General features: G+C 37.2%; 1 protein-coding gene across 2 annotated transcripts in view; it reads right to left on the bottom strand.

Moving 5' to 3' along the window:
• The window catches only part of NPHP3 (nephrocystin 3), a 45,534-nt gene extending 27,246 nt beyond the window's left edge, over positions 1-18,288 (bottom strand). Inside the window, exons 1-12 of one of the 2 annotated variants that reach the window (XM_024761674.1) lie at positions 18,187-18,288; positions 16,088-16,213; positions 15,362-15,512; positions 13,465-13,617; positions 11,950-12,083; positions 10,382-10,542; positions 8,117-8,273; positions 5,254-5,328; positions 3,764-3,937; positions 1,709-1,812; positions 617-731; positions 217-360 (exon numbers count right to left, since the gene is read on the bottom strand). In XM_024761674.1, the coding sequence (XP_024617442.1) occupies positions 217-360; positions 617-731; positions 1,709-1,812; positions 3,764-3,937; positions 5,254-5,328; positions 8,117-8,273; positions 10,382-10,542; positions 11,950-12,083; positions 13,465-13,617; positions 15,362-15,512; positions 16,088-16,213; positions 18,187-18,246 (1,554 nt within the window). In that variant the 5' untranslated portion in view covers positions 18,247-18,288. The remainder of the gene's footprint in view (positions 1-216; positions 361-616; positions 732-1,708; positions 1,813-3,763; positions 3,938-5,253; positions 5,329-8,116; positions 8,274-10,381; positions 10,543-11,949; positions 12,084-13,464; positions 13,618-15,361; positions 15,513-16,087; positions 16,214-18,186) is intronic. The other variant, XM_024761676.1, reaches the window with a different exon arrangement.
• Between the last annotated feature and the right edge of the window lie 7 nt (positions 18,289-18,295).

Below are 18,295 nucleotides of genomic sequence, written 5' to 3'. Positions count from 1 at the left end.
TATATATATATATATATATATATATATATATATACTGGCATATATATATATGTATATATTTTATCCACATGCTTCCTCTCTAGAAATTAAGCAGAAATAAAAGAAACAACATCAACATTTTCTTCTCACAAACATATGATTTAAATGTTTGCTATAGTCACTACAAATTTTTGTCTCTTTCTGAGTATATCAACAGGTTAAAAAGTGAAAACATACCTGAATTTGATCTATAGAATCAATAATGATGATGATGCTGCCTTGATGACGGGCAGAGAGTTTTTCCAGCCAATGTGGAAATTCTTCCAGAAGCTTAGCAGGATCCAATGTCAGAGCAGATACTGACCAAGAATGCTGCATCAACTACAAGGTAAGAACACATGCAAATTAAAGTAGCTACACTGTATCACAACTGGTGAGAAGTATTTCTGTCTCTGCATTTTAAACCAAAATTGTCACCAAAAGGACCCAACTGCATTGAGTATAATTTTTAACCTTATGCAAAACCAAAACAAATGTGTAATACTGAAAATTGGTTTATCATCAGGTACTCAGGCCTGACAACTTCTGAATCTAAATAAAATTTCTGATAACTCCAAAAGATGGTGTACTTTTCTACCTTTAGAGTCAGTCGTTTAATAATCAAGGAAGACTCTGAGCTGGTTGACATGGGCCTCCCCACAAAATGAGAAAGAATTAGTGTGTTAGGGGAATTCTTCTGTTGTAACTGGATCCTGAAAGAAAAAGACCTTTTATAAGACTGATGAAGCTCCTTTACGGTCAACAAAAAAAGAATTCACAATGCATTAAGCATCAAATGCTACCTGTTAGTAATTACATGGTCAGTCAATTTTGAATTAATACGGGAAATTTCCATTTTTACACCACTTTTAGATTCTTTTAAATAAACCATTAAAAATTATAGCTTCATTTTAATTACAAATTGGTGTTACTAACGTAAACCAAAACACTATACATTTGAGGTTAAAGTATTAGTAAAATGAGCATTAACCTTTAATTACAAGTATGCTATTAAAGGAAAAAGGAAGTTTCTTTGTTAAGTACAAAAGTAGTATTTCCAAACATAACTCTGAATAACAGGGCAATAAAAAGGAAACAACATACACCAACTCCTCAATGTAAATAATAACTATAAGTGAAAGGAAATGGTCTTACCACTTGTTTTTCAATAATATGATGAACTAAAATAAAACTAAGAGTTTATTAGCTTATATGAACCTTAGTCCATAATTTGAAGAACTAGTTTGCATTCATAGTAAAGATTATCCTTTATTTTGATATTCTTTATGATTTATTCCACTCTAAATAGTCAGTCTTTGTTTTGTTTCAAATATTTAAAATCCCAATGAAACTTTTAAGATGAAGCCAGTAATTGAAAATAAAGGCACATGCCCTCTATAATTTACCTAACTCCATGCCACAGTGACCACTCCCTTAGCTCTGACCTACATAATTTATGTACACAATCACAAATGCTCACATTTCCTATTCCTTTCTCATTCTGTATCTTCTCTCTAACTTTCAAATTGTATATATCTCAGGGCATGAGTCTGTTATATTACTCCTTTTGCTTTTTTAATGTTCAGTACAGGCCCTGCAGCAAGGTAGACATTCAATAATTCATTTTGTTGAACGAGCTCAGTAATTCAAATGATGACAACGTTAACAATTTAATTGCACTGAATCATACCACTTTGATAAAAGAAGGGACTTTCCAGAGCCTGGTCCTCCAGATACAAGAAGGGGTGGAATTGGTGCTGGTGCTGCCACTAGATCATTAAGGCGCTGGTAATACTAGAAATAAAAATGAATTTAAATTGTGAAGAACATGCCTCTTAGAATACGAAATAGAGTCAATTTCTGATTATCCTCTGAAATCAGTGGAGAAAAGCTGCATGAAAAAATGAAATCTACTTTTAATCAATAGCACCCTCATAACTGCTTATTTTTATGGCTGGTTAAATATGTCCAAAGTAGTAAACTAAGAATGGGCCCCAATTTCTCCTACCATAGTATTAATGGATGAGGGGCAACCTTTCAGATCCCCACGGGGCTTTGCACCATTCAGATGTCCTGCAGAATGCTGCAGAGAGAGACTACTGCATTACCCCAAGTTCCTGAACCATGGAAAGTACCACAGCTGGCCTTGAGGGCACCAGCAGGCACCCTACATCTCATGGTCAGAAGAACACCTGTCTAGAAGAACACCTGTCCTGTCTCAGTTTCTAGAGAAACAAGAGAGGGTCTTGTCTGGGGCCTTGGAGTCTCCCAACATGCTACTGAGAACCAAGCTAGGACACCTGAGATCTTTCTGAAACTGCATGTGTTCCATGCAAAGTCTGAGAACTCCTATTTCCTAGGCTTTCCCCAGATAGGAAAACCTCGTTCAGAGCTGAAAAGGACATGCTCAGAAAACTGAAATATCTCAGTCGTTATAAAGGAGTTTCCAAAGTCATCTTGGGGGTTAGGATGTTTATTAAGTGTACCAGTGGTCTAAATGATAGCTGATAAGGAATCAAAAGAATGTGTAATACATAAGTAGTTTATGCGAGCTTTAGGGTAGCAGAAATTTCCAGCAACTACAATAAATAATTACTTGGTATAGTTTTTCAATCAATTTTTCTGTTTGTCATATCATATTCCCCAGGAATTCAAATATTTCTCATAGAAATGATACTTCTCAAGAAGAAAAGGGCTTAATTGATTTATGACCTTGTAAATCCTAACAATTTAGTTCGTGGTCCCAACTAAAGCCCATTTATAGACCCATGTTTCCCACATTAAGACCCCTTGCCATAGAAGAAAGCATAGGATTTGGAGCCAGAAGACCTAGGTTAAAATCTCACATCTGCAATCTACACCCTGTATGCTCTTAGGCAAACTATAATCTGGACCTTAGGTCCTTCATTTATATAATAAAATAGTGATAGCAATGCCTCTCTTATAAACTGACAACAATTTAACATTTACCATATGCCAGGTACTGTGCCAAGTGCTTTATGTGCATGACCTGATTTAGTCCCCCAAACAACCATGTGAGATAGGTGTTATTAATTATCCTCATTTTACAGACAAGAAAGTCAAAGTTTAGAGCTAAGTAACTTGATCAAAATCCATAGTGAGGAAATGGTGGAACCAGGACATAAACACTGACAGTCTAAATTATGAAAGTCATTAAAAATCCTATAAAAATACAGCTGTTAGTGACAGCTACTGTAATATTCTTCAAGATATTAGTTCTTATATTAATTTTTAAATATTATTAAGTATTTTTGAACTTGAACACAGATTCTTTGTGCACTTCTAGTTTTGTTTATTTGCTTAGATATTTAAGGATGCTGAAGGACTGACCTGCCTACTGCATTAACTACTCTGCTTTGTTTTCTGAATGATTGATATTTTGATTCCTCCAAGAATTGGAACAATAGAGAGCCTTCCTATTTTTATCAAGTTTCCTAGGTATCCTAAACTTGGTCTGGTGAATTGCAAATGGTAGCATAATAAACATGTAGTTGATAAATCCTAATCTGAAACTAAACATGTTTGATATTCATAAGTATATTTGAATCTCACACATCTTTCACATGATACGAACCTAAGCACATGTCTCAACATGGATAATTAAGCCATGAGGGTAGATACTAACACAATCCTTAACCTTGACTATAATTAGGTGAAACCACAATTATGATACAGCCTTTAAGCAGTAACTGATCTTTGTTGGAACAATACTCCAAATGCTTACTTTCTCAAATCCTAACTCATGGGCTGAATTTGAAGCCTGCTGAAAAGCTTCCATTTGCTCTTGTTCATCATGTATGTCCCACAGAACATCACCAAAATCATCTTCTTCTGGAATAGAGTCTTCACTGCCCAAATCCTTAGTTTCCAGGTCTGTAGTTTCAAAGCCCAGGATGTCCTGAACACCAAGAGCAAGCACACAAAAGCAAACAAAGGAAGTGAAGACCTTGTACAGTATTGTCAGCACACAGGCCTAAGGTGGCCCTCACCTATCTCGGAGGGCAAGCCCAAACCTATGGCCTTTGTATGGTACCTCCAGGGATCAATTTATAACTATAAAAATAAGTAATAGTTTAAAAATAAAGAAGTAAAGAAATATTAAAATAATAAAAACAAACACCACTCTCATTCATTAAAAATAAAGTTAGAGGGAATCTGGTTTCTGAAAAATGTTACACAATATCTTTGGTTATATCTGGCTGGTGAACAATTTTAAAGACCGTGCTAATGTCTAAGAAATATGCTGCTTTACATTTTTACAAGCATTTAATTACAAAGATGGGGTTTCTTGATATCAAATATCTCTGCTATGATGTCTAGTCTTTATATTAATCACTGAAAATATGTTATCCTACAAATGGTAAAGTTGGTCAATATGTTCATTTTCACTTACTGCCATTTACTCTGTTCAATTCATCTTATTTTGGGGCTCACTCTTTTTCTCTGATAACAAATCTGCATACTTGTAACACAAGTTAATTTACAAAAGTAATTTAATCCCTTACTTCTCAAATAGGGTCCCTGGTACTCTGAGGGAGGGGCCAGCAGGTAAGGATAAACACAAGCTAAACATCTGGTGCCCATTTTACTTGAAGATAGGGAATTATTTTTCTTTTTCTTATCATTATTAGAATTTTTGCTGATACATAATTTTAAATGATTTTTAATATTAAAAAAAGGACAGGTAAACATCAAGCAGAATATATAATTCACATAAAGTTTCAAGATAATACTGAGACATCATAGAAACTTTCAGTTTGAGACACCTCTGTGATCCATGGTCTCAGACACCTAGAGGTGTGTTTTCACCCCTCTCTATTGCTAGGGGGATAATGTGGTAGAAAAATTCAAGATAGATTTTTCTAATATACAAAAACTCAAGGTGCACACAGAATCTAAGGAGACTCTCTGTTGAATAGGGTGAACATTATCCCTCATATACTTCCTTTTTACCTACCACTTTTGTAATCCATTTTATACTTAACGGATATTAAAACATCAAATCGTTTGCGAGACAACTGACAGATACAGATACATGGTACTGGGAATAACACAATAATACCACCAGATGGACTCTTGCCAGAAAAGAGGGCACTTTACCCCGGTATTGTTTTCAAAAAAAACCAAACACGTGATTTTCTCTGGAAAACCCAATTTTACTGAAATCACTCTTAAGATATTTGAGCAGAAAACTTACAGGGAATGTACATTTACCTGTTTAATAATCTTTTCTACATAAATATAGGTTTTATAGACTCCTTCTGCAGGATCTCCTGAGTGATCAATGATCTGGGGGGAAAAAAAGAAGTTTAACAACAAGAAAAAAACAAGACTAACAGGAGGAGGAGGTGGCGGTAAACACTTTTAGAGTGCTTATATGTTAGAAACTGTTCTATGTACTTTGCATATATTAGCTCATTTACCCTCACAACCCTATGAGGGAGGCACTGTTATTCTCTCCATTTCATAGAAGAGGAAACTGAGGCAAGTTAAAAAACTCGTCTAAGGTCACACAAGGGATTTAGTGTGAACAATGTTGCAAATAAAACAAAAAATATGCTTTCTGTTTTGCTTATGTGTCCATCTGAGAAAGTGACTGGAGTTGGTGATACCAAAACTCTGTCCAGAACCTGGTGTCACCACTGAAAGTCCACTTTGGTCTGGATGATGCACACACCTGCCCATTTTGACATGTGACAGCAGGAACCTGTTAAGGAAACAGATAGGTGGGATGGTGTTTGCTGGGGCCCTGGTAGCAGCGTCTGCGACCCCACGGTGCATAGTGAGGCCATGGAGCCTCTGTCCCTGCCAGCACTTGGATGCAAACAGAAGTAAACTTTATCATGTGGAGCAGAGAGTGTGGAAAATGTTCCTAAGTTTGGCTTGATTCTTTTCAGCTCACAGCCTTGGGGGAAATAGTTTTTATTTTTTTCTTCTTGTCCTATAACCTGAACACATAGGTTCATATAAAAGCCCTCCCTGAATAGTGCTTGCTTTCTGCCTGTTTGTTTCGGAAGGGTAACCAGGGTAACATGAGGAAATATGGAAGGGTTGGGGTCCCAGGTTGTAGTGGTCAGAGGGAACCAACCTTTCATTCGTAGGAGACAATGGGACCCCCTCTGCTTTCCCCTGTGGGCTAGGGCCTGGCACACAGTAGGTGCTCAACAAATCTGTGGGTTACTTATGGAATGGTACAGAGGAGTGGTGGGGGAGGAGCCATGTGCCAAGGCGGAGGGAAGCTCCACGACCTTCACTTGGGAGACAGGTCGGGGAGCTGGTACAGAGGACAAGGCAATCCCCCCACCGCCGCCCCAACTGTCACTCTCAGTTCCTCCCCTGCTTGGCTGGGGGGCTTGGCCCAGGGTGAAAGGAATGGTCTTTTTTCAAGAAAATTCCAATGGCTGAATTCTCACACTTCTGCTTCAGGTAAGAACTTGTGGATACCTTGCTAATCAATTCACCTTTGTGGGTATGAACATTCCAAAGCTGGGAAAAGCCCAACACCAGCCTTTATTGTTTTAATCACTCTGCTGAGTGTCCCTTCTCTTGATGTCCTGAATAAAGGTCATGTTTTTTTTTGTAAACACACAGACACATACATACACACGTACACATGTGTACACACACGTATGCATGCCAACACATTGACACACACACATGAGTTAAACAGCTACTTTAATTTCATCTTATGTATCTCTGTACCATTCAATACACATAACCTTCAAAATCCATCTTTATGCCAATAAAGCAAAGAAGTTTATCCTACATTTAAATTTATAATCATAGTAGAGAGATCTTATTTGACTCCTATATAAAAAAATGCATCCTCTAGTATACTAATTTTTAAAAGCAATATTTATAGAATAAATAGAAAAAAGATAAAGATTAATATCTTTCGTTGTGGCACCTAGTGAACTAGGCTGGTACTAAAATAATTCAAACAAAGAATGAAATGGCTCTGGAGATTAACTGTAATAAAAATGTACTCTTGTCTTAGACCCTTCACTATGTTATGCTGGCCTCAAGAAAAATGCCTGTATTCATATTTGATCTTATTTTCTGGCTAGGCATAGAGAAACAGAAACTTCGACAAAATCCTAGAGTTGTTTTTGATTGTATTCTTAACACTAACTATAAACATTTACTATAAACATTTACATTAAACATTTACCAGGTTAGTAATGTAAAGCCTGTAATCTCTATTCTAAAATATATCCTACCACGCATCTAGGGATGATCAAATCCTTCTACTCATCATCAGTTTTTGGCTTTTCCCAATGCTTTCAGCAAAGGTTACCATGAAAAGGCTCCTCCTTACACTAATCCTTGGTCAATAATAGACAGAAGGACTCTGTGCTTGGGAAAAAAGCACAGTAGAGATTCTGATTTATCCACTACAGATCATACACTTTTGAGGCACATATTGCTGTTGATGCCTCTCTTTCTCTCATAGTCCACAACTAATCTGTTAGGAAATCTATTGGCTCTGTCAAAATTTATCCAGAATCCTACTGCTTTATTTTTTTATTTTTTTGCGGTACGCGGGCCTCTCACTGTTGTGGCCTCTCCTGTTGCGGAGCACAGGCTCCAGACGCGCAGGCTCAGCGGCCATGGCTCACGGGCCCAGCTGCTCCGTGGCATGTGGGATCTTCCTGGACTGGGGCACGAACCCGTGTCCCCTGCATCAGCAGGCGGACTCTCAACCACTGTGCCACCAGGGAAGCCCCCTACTGCTTTTTATCACATCCTCTACCACCACCCTGGTCTAAGCCACCAGCATCTCTCATTTGGATGATGGCAACAGCTCTCCACCTCTGCCCTATGCCACTACCTTCCCTCCAAACCACAGTCAATTCTCAACACAGTCAATTCTTCCTCTTTGGTTAAATCCTTCAATGGCTCCCCACCTCACTCTAAGTAAAAAAAACAAGGTTCTTCAGCATCGGCCCCAATGACCGCTCCTACTTATGTCCCCTCACTCGTTCTGCTCCAGCCCCGCTGGCTTCCTTCCTCTCCCCAAACACGCCAGCGCCTCTCTCTGCCAAGCATGTTCTTAAAAAACACCTATGAATTTTACCTTGGCTTTGTTGGTCTTGTTCAGGTTAGAAACTTGATCAATCAGGTGCTGGACAGAGTCAGAACTGACTTTCCCATCTTCCAAACGATGATAAATTAATCGTGGTTTGCCTTCAGGGTTTCTCAGAAAAGCTTCTTCACAGTCTTCCAATAACAGGCTAGATTGGAAATCAGTATTTCTTGTGCTATGCTGCACTGTAGCAGCACACAGTTAGTCAATTAACCTAAGTGCCAAGAAGGGGGATTTACTACAATGACAAGTGGCCAGAAAAGGCCCTGCTGCAGAATAAGCGAAACTTTCCAAAAATGGATGTTTTTATAGCTCTGTTCTAGCTTAGCGTCAATATTAAAGTATAATATATTCACTAGCAGACAATGAGAGTAGGTACAATAAATTAAATTTTAAAGCATACATAATTTAAATTTTTTAAAATCTAATTTAAAAAAACTTCTCAAAAATACTGTTAAACATTGCTCAAAATAATGGTCCATACTCATGAGACTTTGCAAATAAATGGAAAACCTAATTCTTTCACAATTATATAATTTCAAGTTAAAACACAAAAATCATCAGCCTCAAGGTTTCAAGAATTTTCTCTTCTCTAATCCTTTAGCCTTTACTCATTCAATAAATGATCTGAACACTTATACCCCAGATACACTGTAAGAAAGATCCAGAGGCAGATGGGGAAGGTTAGATAGCTATTAATCTTGACTGTGGTAAAGGTTAAAAAAAATTCTAACTATGCTCAATGTACTGTAACTACAGTTTGTACTATTCCTATTTAAATTCCAGAAAAATCTTCAAATAACCTACTAGTGTTTTCTACACCACAAGGAAAACTAAACAATTCCCCTTTCTAAAAAGCATTAAATGAAAGTTTGTCTAGAAAGGCAAATTACTGTGTGTATACAGGGGAAAGCCATTATATGATTCCGAATTTGCATAAAAAACTAAAATACCAGCCCCAATACGAAACAGAAAAAAAAAGCAAAAAGAAGAAAACAGAAAGAAAAGACAACATGGTTTTAAGGATTAAAGCATTAACAAGAGAAAAACAACAAGTGACATATACTATCACCTAAGATAAAATACTACCTAGATATTAAAGAATAAAACAGGATATATATATATATTTTCAGCACGTGGGATCTTCCCGGACCAGGGCACGAACCTGTGTCCCCTGCATCAGCAGGCGGACTCTCAACCACTGCACCACCAGGGAAGCCCCAGATATATTCTTAATATAAAAACAAAACAGGAAAATAAAAGAGGGAAGGGGAGGTAAAGGACTCCAACTAAAGGAAATCAAGTTGAAGGAATCCTTAAACTTATTTTGGGAAAAGCTTCCTTGACCACCTGGTCTCCGGGTAGAGTCTTAAGGATCAATGATAGGTTATATTGCAGGAACTCTCATAAAGCTTAGGGCTGCAAACACTTCCAAACACAGTTAAAGTCAGAGTTGGTCCTCAATAAAAAGAGAAAAATGCTTTGGAAGGATTAAATCCAATCAGATAGAAAATATAGAAAGAAAAATTAACTTCTTATTTAACCTCCTATCTATCTTACTTTGTCTTCTATCTATATATCTAACTGGTAACAAAAAAAAAAGCTTCATTTGCATACTAGGTTCATTGATGTGATTATATTTCACATTATAAGAAAACTGCTCACTTTACTGGATTTAAGTAGTTAGCTCCTCAGAGAATTAAAAATATGATTTAACACCTATGCAAGTGTTCAAGTGCCTCTCAGTCTGTATCTGAAGAAAGAAAATAATGAAGGTTAATGCTGATTATTGAAATCAGGGGTCACCACCTTCTTCTGTAAAGGGTCAGCTAGTAAACATTTCGGGCTTTGCGGGCCATACAGTCTCTGCTGAAATACTCAACTCTGCTGTTGTAGTGTGAAAGCAGCTGTAGACAATACATAAATGAATGACCATACCTGGGCTCCGATAAAACTTTATTTATAAAAACAGGTGGCTGACTGGATTTGACCTGAGGGCCATAGGTTGCTGACATCTGATTAAAATGATCTTTACATTAATGATGTTAATCTTATAACCTATTAACAAGCCTAACAGTGTGAAACTTTTAATTTTTTATTTTATTTACGTATTAAAAGTCATAGAATTTACTGAATTTCATGGATCGTTTTGATTGTAAGAATGCAATTAGAACTTGTCTTTCAAGTTCATCTGGTAATCTCAATTTCTATTTATGAGTTTAACTTCTATAATAAATTATAGAATTTTCAGCTTACCTTGGTAAAGTTAAATGAATGAATAAGATAACTAATGAACTCTTCTCAATTTCCCATTTTCTTACAGTGAGGTACTGATTTTCAATATCAATTGGAAAATACACAGCATGGAAAAAATATCCCATTGTCTCACACATTCTTTTAAGTTTAGGTGAATAGTCCTAAAAACAAATTAAAACATAAGAAAGCACAGCTTATTTAACTAAAGATCTAGTCAGCTTCATACTACTTAAAATCAAAAGGTTATGTTGGATATTCTCTGATTTAAAACTTTAAAAATTATATGATCACATCTTAAAGAAAATCTTTAAGAGAAAAGGCAAGTTTCTCTATAAAATAAAAATAGTAATAGCTTAGCAACTTTCCTGTTTCCTAGCTCAGAAAATGATTTATCTCATAATAAACCTAAAACAACAGGAGTAAAGTATTAGACTATTTTGCTTTGGTAGTTATTTATTATTATTATTATTATTACAAATGACTTGTTTATTGTTATAGGGTGAAAAATGTAAATCCATAGATTTATATAGTAAAAAGTATCCGCCGTGATATATTAGAACACTAAAGCAAACAGATATAAAAATATGTTGGTCTATAACAAATTAAGGCACTTAGTATGATGATTATTATTATGCAATACGTTAGTAATTCCCTCAACATGTGTTTGGGAACAGCCTATACTCAATGAGTAGAAGCTTTGGTTTTCAAAATTGTCTTTTTACCAAAATTGAGTATCATCAAAAAGGAAAGCTAAATGAACTTATTAATCAACAATCTGGACGATGTTAATATAGCAGGTATAGCATGTGACATGCATATTTATTTAAAATTCAGTTAGAACAGTAGTTGGTAAAGTTCTCTGTAAAGGGCCAGATGGCAAATTAATAACAGCTTAAGAACTTGGCTGTTTTGGCAGAGGTTTTTGTGGTCCATTTAGTCTCCATCATAATTTATTCTGCCATTAGTGAGAAGCAACCTGAGACAATACATTGCACGTGGCTGTGTTCCAATATAACTTTATTTATAGACACCAAAATTTGAATTTCATATAATTTTCATGTCTAAATATTCTTCTTCTTTCGATTTTTTTCAACCGTTTAAAACTGTAAAAACCAATCTTAGCTCTAGGTCATACACAGACAGACTGCAGGCCAGATTTGGCCCACAGGCTGTAGTTTGCTGACCCCTGCCTTAGATTAACCCCAATGGCTGCCTTGAAAAATTTAAAACCATGACAAGGATTAAATTTTGACATAATCTGAAACAGATTCAAGAATAGAGCTGGCAGGTATTAACTATAGCAGGCACCATCAGTAAGGGCCGTAAACACTGTGGAGAACGTGTAATGAAGTATTCAAAAGCATAAAGTTCCAAGGCCTTAATTTGAATATACTGATAATACTGAGTAAGACGTTTTCTTAAGAAAAGCCCAAGATGCTTCCTACTCTTTAAGACATAATCTAGTGGGTAGTAAACTACTTGGTTCAGGCAATCAGTAGTATCATAACCAGGACACAATATTAACTTTATTTTAAATCAGTGGATACAGAATTTATAAATGCCCTCACCTTAAGGAAAAGATCCATTTCGGGCTGGGTTTCATCTGTATAAATGAGGTAACATCTGACAGTGTTGCTCCACAGAGAATGTGAAAACAAGGGGGTAACTTGTAATAAACTAGCTACAGCAATATCCCAGTCATCTGAAAATAAAATTTCTCATAAGTTCCCAAAAAATAATTACTAGAAAACATGTGACAAGACGATTCCCCAAAAGTCTGAAAGAAAACAACAGGCATCATCTGATCTCACTTGTAATACCAACAAAGCTTCTAGAATAAGATATCAGAAGGCAATCAGTTCTCTAACCTCAAATTCTATCCTGGGGCATAAAGCAATCAATGTCACCAGTGGTCTTTGCTGGGGTACCCGTGGCTCCAGTCAAATGTCAGGGAACTAGGCAACATGGGCTGTTCAATTAGTTTGCTACTTGAGGAGAGCCTACATTCCCAGGCTGGCCTATAGTTTTATCTACTTATTATTTTTGAAATACATTGAGTCAAAAAGAAAGTTCAAGAACGGTACAAAACAAAAAATAACCAAAAGATAGTTAGTGAGAATGAATATTTTAAGACATATTTGACTAATTCAAAATGCATAATTAAAAAAATAATTTTCATTTTGCTGATAGATAAATAATTTCAGGTTTTTAAAAAATTTTATTTATTCATTTATTTATCTTTGGCTGCATTGGGTCTTGGTCACTACGCAAGGCTCTCTCTAGTCGCAGTGAGCAGGGGCCACTCCTTGTTGTGGTGCATGGGCTTCTCACTGCAGTGGCCTGTCTCTGTCGTGGAGCACAGGCTCCAGGCACGTGGGCCTCAGTAGTTGTAGCACGTGGGCTCAGTAGTTGTGGCTCATGGGCTCTAGAGCACAGGCTCAGCAGCCCTGGCTTTAGTTGCTCCACAGCAGGTGGGATCCTCCTGGACCAGGGCTTAAACCCGTGTCCCCTGCATTGGCAGGTGGACTCCCAACCACTGTGCCACCAGGGAAGTCCCTATATTTCAAAGTTTTAAGAAAAGAGTGGAGCTACTTATAACATTTCAGATCTGAGGTGGTACTGAAATTCTGAACAGATCTTAAGAGCTGTTTTGGATACCAAATTATATAAAAGATAATGAATAAGAATACTATATTATATAACTGAAGTTTTGTACTCTACTCCACAACTTCTCTAACCTTCAACACCATCAAAGATGCAGAGGGAAGACTAAACACTACTGTTTTTCTGTTAATCTACATTAGGCTCTCACCGCTCAACTAAAATATCCGAGAACTCAGACCAGAAATTCAGTTATTAGAACCTATTGACCAGTCTGGCCGGGAGGCACCAACTGATCCTGATGTGAATTATGTAACTTCATCATTCCTGGTCAGTGACAAGCACCAGTACATGATGGTTTGACAGTGGAAGACACCCAGAACACAAGTCTCATGCTCTGCTGATGGCAGTTTTCCCAGCATAAGATTATAGTACACAGTCACTACCATTAACCAAGGTAATTGGCAAATGGCGTGTATTACCTCTGTTGACGTTAGCAAAGGGTCCTTCTATATCTATAGAACTAAGGGCAAACTCAGGGCCCCGGAAAGACTGCTGAAGCTGAATCATACTCCCTATGGAGGGCTCACTTCCCAAGGCTCCACCAGTCCAATACTCGCACTGGGGTCCAGCAGCTGTAAAAGCAAGAGATTTCATCTGATGAAAACCAAACTATATTGGAATTTCAAAAACTTATCATATATATTCAATGGATTTCTAATGCAAAAAATACTACAATATTATAAATATAACAAATATTCAAAGTTTGATTTTGAAATCAAAACAATGATTTTGAAAGTACTTTGCCACCAACTTCTGGCAAGTTCTAAGGTGGTGGTTAACATAATTCTGGTTATCATCTCAAACTTAAAAAGGGGATTAAAAAGAGAAAGATGAAAAGAAATTAGGAATACAATAACCAAAAGAATTATAATAACAGAGAGGAGTTAAAAACACCCCCCAACAAAAAAATTCTAAAAAACATTCCTAACTATATGATTTAGGTATCAGTGTAAAATGTGAAGGAAAGAATTTCAAAGGAAGACTATTACTGGCACACCAGTAATTAATATTGGTAATTCATTAGGATGTAAGCTAAGGATGTAAAGAGCACATTTTCTTTAACCTCTCAGAGCAAAAAAAATTGTCTGAATCAACAGGTACTTATGAACACGTTGATTTTTTTTTTAATAAATAATAATTCATGGCATCCTTGACTAAACATAAGTAAACTGGTATTTGGGCTAAATCTCTGGCAAAACTGAGATTATTTGTGGGTGACAAATAATGAGTGACATTCCCTCAAGCATTCCTTCTTCATGTTTATATCGAAATAGGAAGAAAGACCTATGAGGAAATATTAACTCGTTTTTATTAACTTGCTAAGAGAATTAGAATATAATAGTTTTGAAACCCTGTACATTTTAACATATGTCAATACTGAAATAATCACGAGGACTAATGCCATTAAGAATCACTTCACTTTTTTTTCTCAAAAGTTAGTAATAAAAGTCCCAGGATGCTAGTTGCCATATTTCACTCCAAAATACATCAGTTTGTAAGAATATAATTATAGTTTTTTTAATAAATGGTAGAGTGACTACATTTTTCCACTGCATTTAAAATAGAATATTTCTCAAAATCAATCACACTTCATTATTATTTCCTTGGAACACAGTGGACCCTTTCAGTCTATGATTCCAAGTTTTTCTTTATTTCTAGAAAAAACACTTTCTATGTTTAATTGTAAAACAAAAACTTTAAAAGTATTTCACAAAACTGCATTGGAAACCACTCAGTGAAATATTATGCAGATATTCTGATAGTTGCAAAGAATATATCAATTATGTGGAAAAATAATGTGACAAGAGACTACTGTCCTCCAACATCCATTCTTCCCTTCCTCCTTTAGTGACACAGCCCCAAATTTTATGTGGATACATGGCTCTCCCGCTAATGATTACACTTTCCCATCTTCCTAGGTAGAGTTCTGGCCAATGGGGTTTGAGTAATCCCATTACTCCTGTAATACAGATTACAGGAGTAATCTGTATATCTTTCAGATTGTGCTTTCAAGGAAAGTAAGGTATTCCCTCCCTCCCCCTGGCTAAATTGTAGATGTGATGTTGGGACTTAGAGGGGCTTAGACCAGAGAGAGAAAAGCTATGGGTTAAGGTTGGTAGAACAATGAGAGAGAAGGAACCTCAGCCTCTACATCATGGACTTCATAGAAAAGAGCTGTCATAACAACTGAGAAAGAGAAAGTGCAACTCTATTTGTAACAGCAATTACTTATAAGTAAAAGGATTCAAAGATGGCTCTATAATCATTATACCTATATTGAAATCTCAAAATATTATATACAGGAAATAAATTTACCAGTAACATCTGTACAGTTGTCATCTGAATCAGACTCTCCAGGATCAAATACATGGATCCCCTGAACCTGTAGCCTCTGAAGTTTACTCTCCAACTCTCGCTTGGCCCTCAATAAATCCTGAATTTCATTTTCCTTGGTCTCCCTAAAAATCTTTAAAAGAAGGATTTTAATTTTGAAACCGTTTTCCATAATCAAAAATTGTATCATCAACTTTTAAGAGAAAATTCTTTCTTTCACAAAATCGATATTCACTTGGTCCTTGATCTCCCCTTTCGTAGGATGAATAATCTGAGTACCTCTACATCACTGTTTTGTAACTGGAACCCACTGGAATTCCAGCAGGATGTGTGTCTGTAGTGTGGAGCTGCCTGGTGTGCTACCTGATGTTTAGCAAATTTGTCCCCCTCCCATTTAATGCCAGTAATGCTTATCCATAGAAAACATCCCCAAACATTCTAAACGCTTTCCCCTAATAGAAACACTTCCCTTTCCCGCTCCCCCCCAAATCCCTATTAAAATGTTCACTTTTATATCTTTTCTTTGAAACTACCTTAAGTTTACCTCATCCAACTCAAAAATGTAAAAAGTGCTTTAGTTTAGTTCTTATAACTTTCATGGCTCCTACATCATTTACTTCTGGCTATTCATTGCAGTATTATATGAACTTTTAAAATATACTGCTTTTATTCCATATCACTTTGGGGATAAAGATGTATGAAATTTACCTTAAATTGCCTCTTAACTTTATCTCTGTCATGTTCAAATGTAGCTGCTCTCTCCATTGCTTGATATTTTGCTTCTAAAGCACTTTCCTTTTCCCGAAGTATCTTCTGGTAAGTTTTCTGAAGTGCCTGGAATAATTTACCTCGTTATTTATAACAAAAATAGCATGCCTCCCAAATTTATATTATCTTATATATATATTAAATATCTTAGAATTTCAACGATCTACTTACTTTTTCACCAGTTATCAAGAACTGCATATTGCCATTCTATTCAAACACATAATGGAAAAAAAATGCAAATATGCTTGAATTATAAATGAAGATATTTGACATTAAGCTTTCAATGGAAATTAATGCTTTTTCTTTGAAATACTGCACTAGTTCTTAATCTTCACTACACCTCAGCTTTCCCATCTTTAAGAGAACAAAAAGTACAACTTGTAAGGCTTAACCTGAAGGATAATTACTTCTGTGAGACTGTGCACTCCTTGGCTCCATGTCTTACTCCTCTTGCTAGCCCCAAGCACTAGCAGTGCCTGATACACGACAGGCTTCCAGTAAATGTCTCACTGAATGGATTAAATAAATACAGAAGGTTTTTAAAAAATGTCTAGATATGTGAGAAAGGAATCAAAAGGGTTACATAAGGAATCAGGATTGGTAACAGGAAATAACCTGGGACTGTGACATTTGTCAACACTTAGCGCACTCTACCCTGGTTGGTCTGGCTTTCTTTTCTACCTCCACCTCAGTCTTTTGCAATATGCAGTGAATCCAAGACAATGGCTTGGATGCATGAAATCAGATATCTGAAATGCATAAGTCCACTTCATATATGCAAGTGCATTAAGACTGCCCAATAGGAAAATCTGTAAGACAACAGATAAAACTGCTTATGTATTCTCAGATAACTGCTAATTATACAACAGCTAATGGGGGTGGGGTAGGGGTGGAGAGGGATTGACTAGAAGGACTAGTCTAGAAGGAAGAAGGCTTCTTCCTTCTAGAAAAATCAGGTCTGAGGTATTTATTTTATTCCTCCAGTAATGAGCTCAGGAACACTTGGGCTGTCCAGAAGTCTCTTCCATAGTAAAGAAAAATAGAGTAAACAAACTACAACCCTCAGAGGGGCCCCAAACTGATGACACAAAGTCTCACGCCTTTGCTCACAAAAAAATAACTTTCCTAATAATCAGTTAAAATAGATCTATTACAGGAAGGGCATGTAATAATTGTTTTTAGAGTAATTTAATCAAGTGGATTAAGGAAATTTGACTATACCTAGGGAACATTTTCAACCACAGCAGTTAAGGTGGTGAAAATCAGGGGCTGCCAGAAAAATTCACTTCAAGATCACTGAAATCCAACAGCTATGGAACTTCACAAAGAAACGAAAATAGGGGCTTCCTGGTGGCGCAGTGGTTAAGAATCCACCTGCCAGTGCAGGGGACACGGGTTCAAGCCCTGGTCCAGGAAGATCCCACCTGCTGCGGAACAACTAAGCCCGTGTGCCACAACTACTGAAGCCCGTGTGCCACAACTACTGAAGCCCGCGTGCCTAGAGCCCGTGCTTCACAACAAGAGCAGCCACGGCAGTGAGAAGCCTGCGCACGGTGATGAACAGTAGCCCCCACCCTTGCCTCTGACTAGAGAAAGCCCGCTCTTAGCAAGAAAGGCCCAATGCAGCCAAAAAAACAAGAATAAATAAATTAAAAAATATATTTAAAAAAAGAATAAAAATAAATTTTAAAAAAATTAAAAAAAAAAAGAAACTGAGACAGAAGCCCCACCTCCGAGGTATGTAAATTTGTGGGGGGGTGGAGGGGTGGGAGGGGGAGGCCTGGATTTCCAGGCTAATTGCTTCAAGGCATCTGAATGAATGGACCAGAAATAGAAAAGAGGGGGGGGCGGTTAGTTAAGGAATCAGTTTAGACCCCAAGACAGTACGTCCCCTCAAATTAAAATGCAGAGCAGTCAGGCGTCCAGGGGTCCAACTGGCAGTGCGGCCAAGAGGCTGCGGGGCGGTGGGCAGGCGGCCCCGGGGCTCAGTTTCCCGGGTGTCGCGGCCGTCTCCGGTGAGCGCCCGGGCCCGGCGTTACCTGCAGCTCTGCCCGCAGCCGCTTGTTCTCCGTGTCCAGCTTGGCCTCGCGGCGGCCCATGGATAACAACTCCTGGTTCTTGCTGACCCGGAAGATCTCGTACTCCTTT

The sequence above is a fragment of the Neophocaena asiaeorientalis genome, unplaced genomic scaffold, assembly GCF_003031525.2.
Source record: "Neophocaena asiaeorientalis asiaeorientalis breed wild unplaced genomic scaffold, Neophocaena_asiaeorientalis_V1.1 scaffold401, whole genome shotgun sequence".
NCBI classification, from domain to species: domain Eukaryota; kingdom Metazoa; phylum Chordata; class Mammalia; order Artiodactyla; family Phocoenidae; genus Neophocaena; species Neophocaena asiaeorientalis.
This window is presented reverse-complemented; position numbering and strand designations above follow the sequence as displayed.